The sequence below is a fragment of the Seriola lalandi genome, unplaced genomic scaffold, assembly GCF_002814215.2.
Source record: "Seriola lalandi dorsalis isolate HSWRI2012SDOR001 ecotype SW California unplaced genomic scaffold, Sedor1 jcf7180001979538, whole genome shotgun sequence".
Lineage (NCBI taxonomy): Eukaryota > Metazoa > Chordata > Actinopteri > Carangiformes > Carangidae > Seriola > Seriola lalandi.
The window spans coordinates 1-840 of NW_019450204.1; the positions used below are offsets into that span (position 1 = coordinate 1).

General features: G+C 46.0%; 1 protein-coding gene across 1 annotated transcript; it reads right to left on the minus strand.

Moving 5' to 3' along the window:
- Positions 1-17: 17 nt before the first annotated feature.
- On the minus strand, positions 18-638 carry LOC111658439 (histone deacetylase 2-like; the record flags this gene model as incomplete). The annotated part of the gene is made up of 3 exons (XM_023410976.2): positions 18-140; positions 272-413; positions 500-638. Coding segments are annotated over 3 exons (404 nt in total), but the record flags the coding sequence as incomplete, so codon positions are not given.
- Positions 639-840: the final 202 nt, after the last annotated feature.

The window sequence follows — 840 nt, forward strand, 5'->3', positions numbered from 1 at the left end:
AAAAAAAGAGGTTTTTATCATTTCCTTGATTTAAATGTGGAACTCACGGGCTTGAAGATTTGCTCATAGGACTCATCATCGATACCGTCCCGCAGAGGGAAGTTGACAGCGTAATATTTGCCTTTTCCAGCTCCAATATCCTAAACACAGAGAAGAACAAAGAGAAGAAGATAAATTACTAAAGATGTTTTCAAGTGGAAAAATGCAACAAGATAAAGCCCATTAAAAATGATGACCTGTGACTAAGTGAGGATGAAGATCTGAGGCTCACCCTGAGGTCTCCGGTTCCGGGGAAGTACTCCCCGTATTTATGGAAGGACACGGTCATGACCCTGTCTGTGGTGTAGAAAGCCTCCTCCACTCCGTCGCCGTGGTGGATGTCTATATCGATGTACAGCACCCTCTGGTGGTACCTTGGGGAGAGGGACGAGGCTTGGTTAATAATGATGAAGACGGTGCTTTTCGTCAGGGGTCACGTGCTGGACGACTTCAAACCCACTTGAGCAGCTCCAGGATGGCGAGCACGATGTCGTTGACGTAGCAGAACCCAGAGGCTTCAGACTTCTTGGCGTGGTGAAGTCCTCCGGCCCAGTTCACCGCGATGTCGGTCTGCTGTCGGTTCAGTTTCACAGAACCAGCTGGAGCCAACACAAAACATCTGGTTTAATTATATGACAAAAGGATCAACCACTGACCACTGCAGCCTTTCATACGACAACGCCGTCATTCAGACAGGAAACAGTGGCAGTGAGAAGGTCAACCAATAAAAAAAAAAAATCACTTAATTCTACATGTTTCATTCAAAAGGTCGCCAAAAATAAACTGTTTGCTCTGAACAAA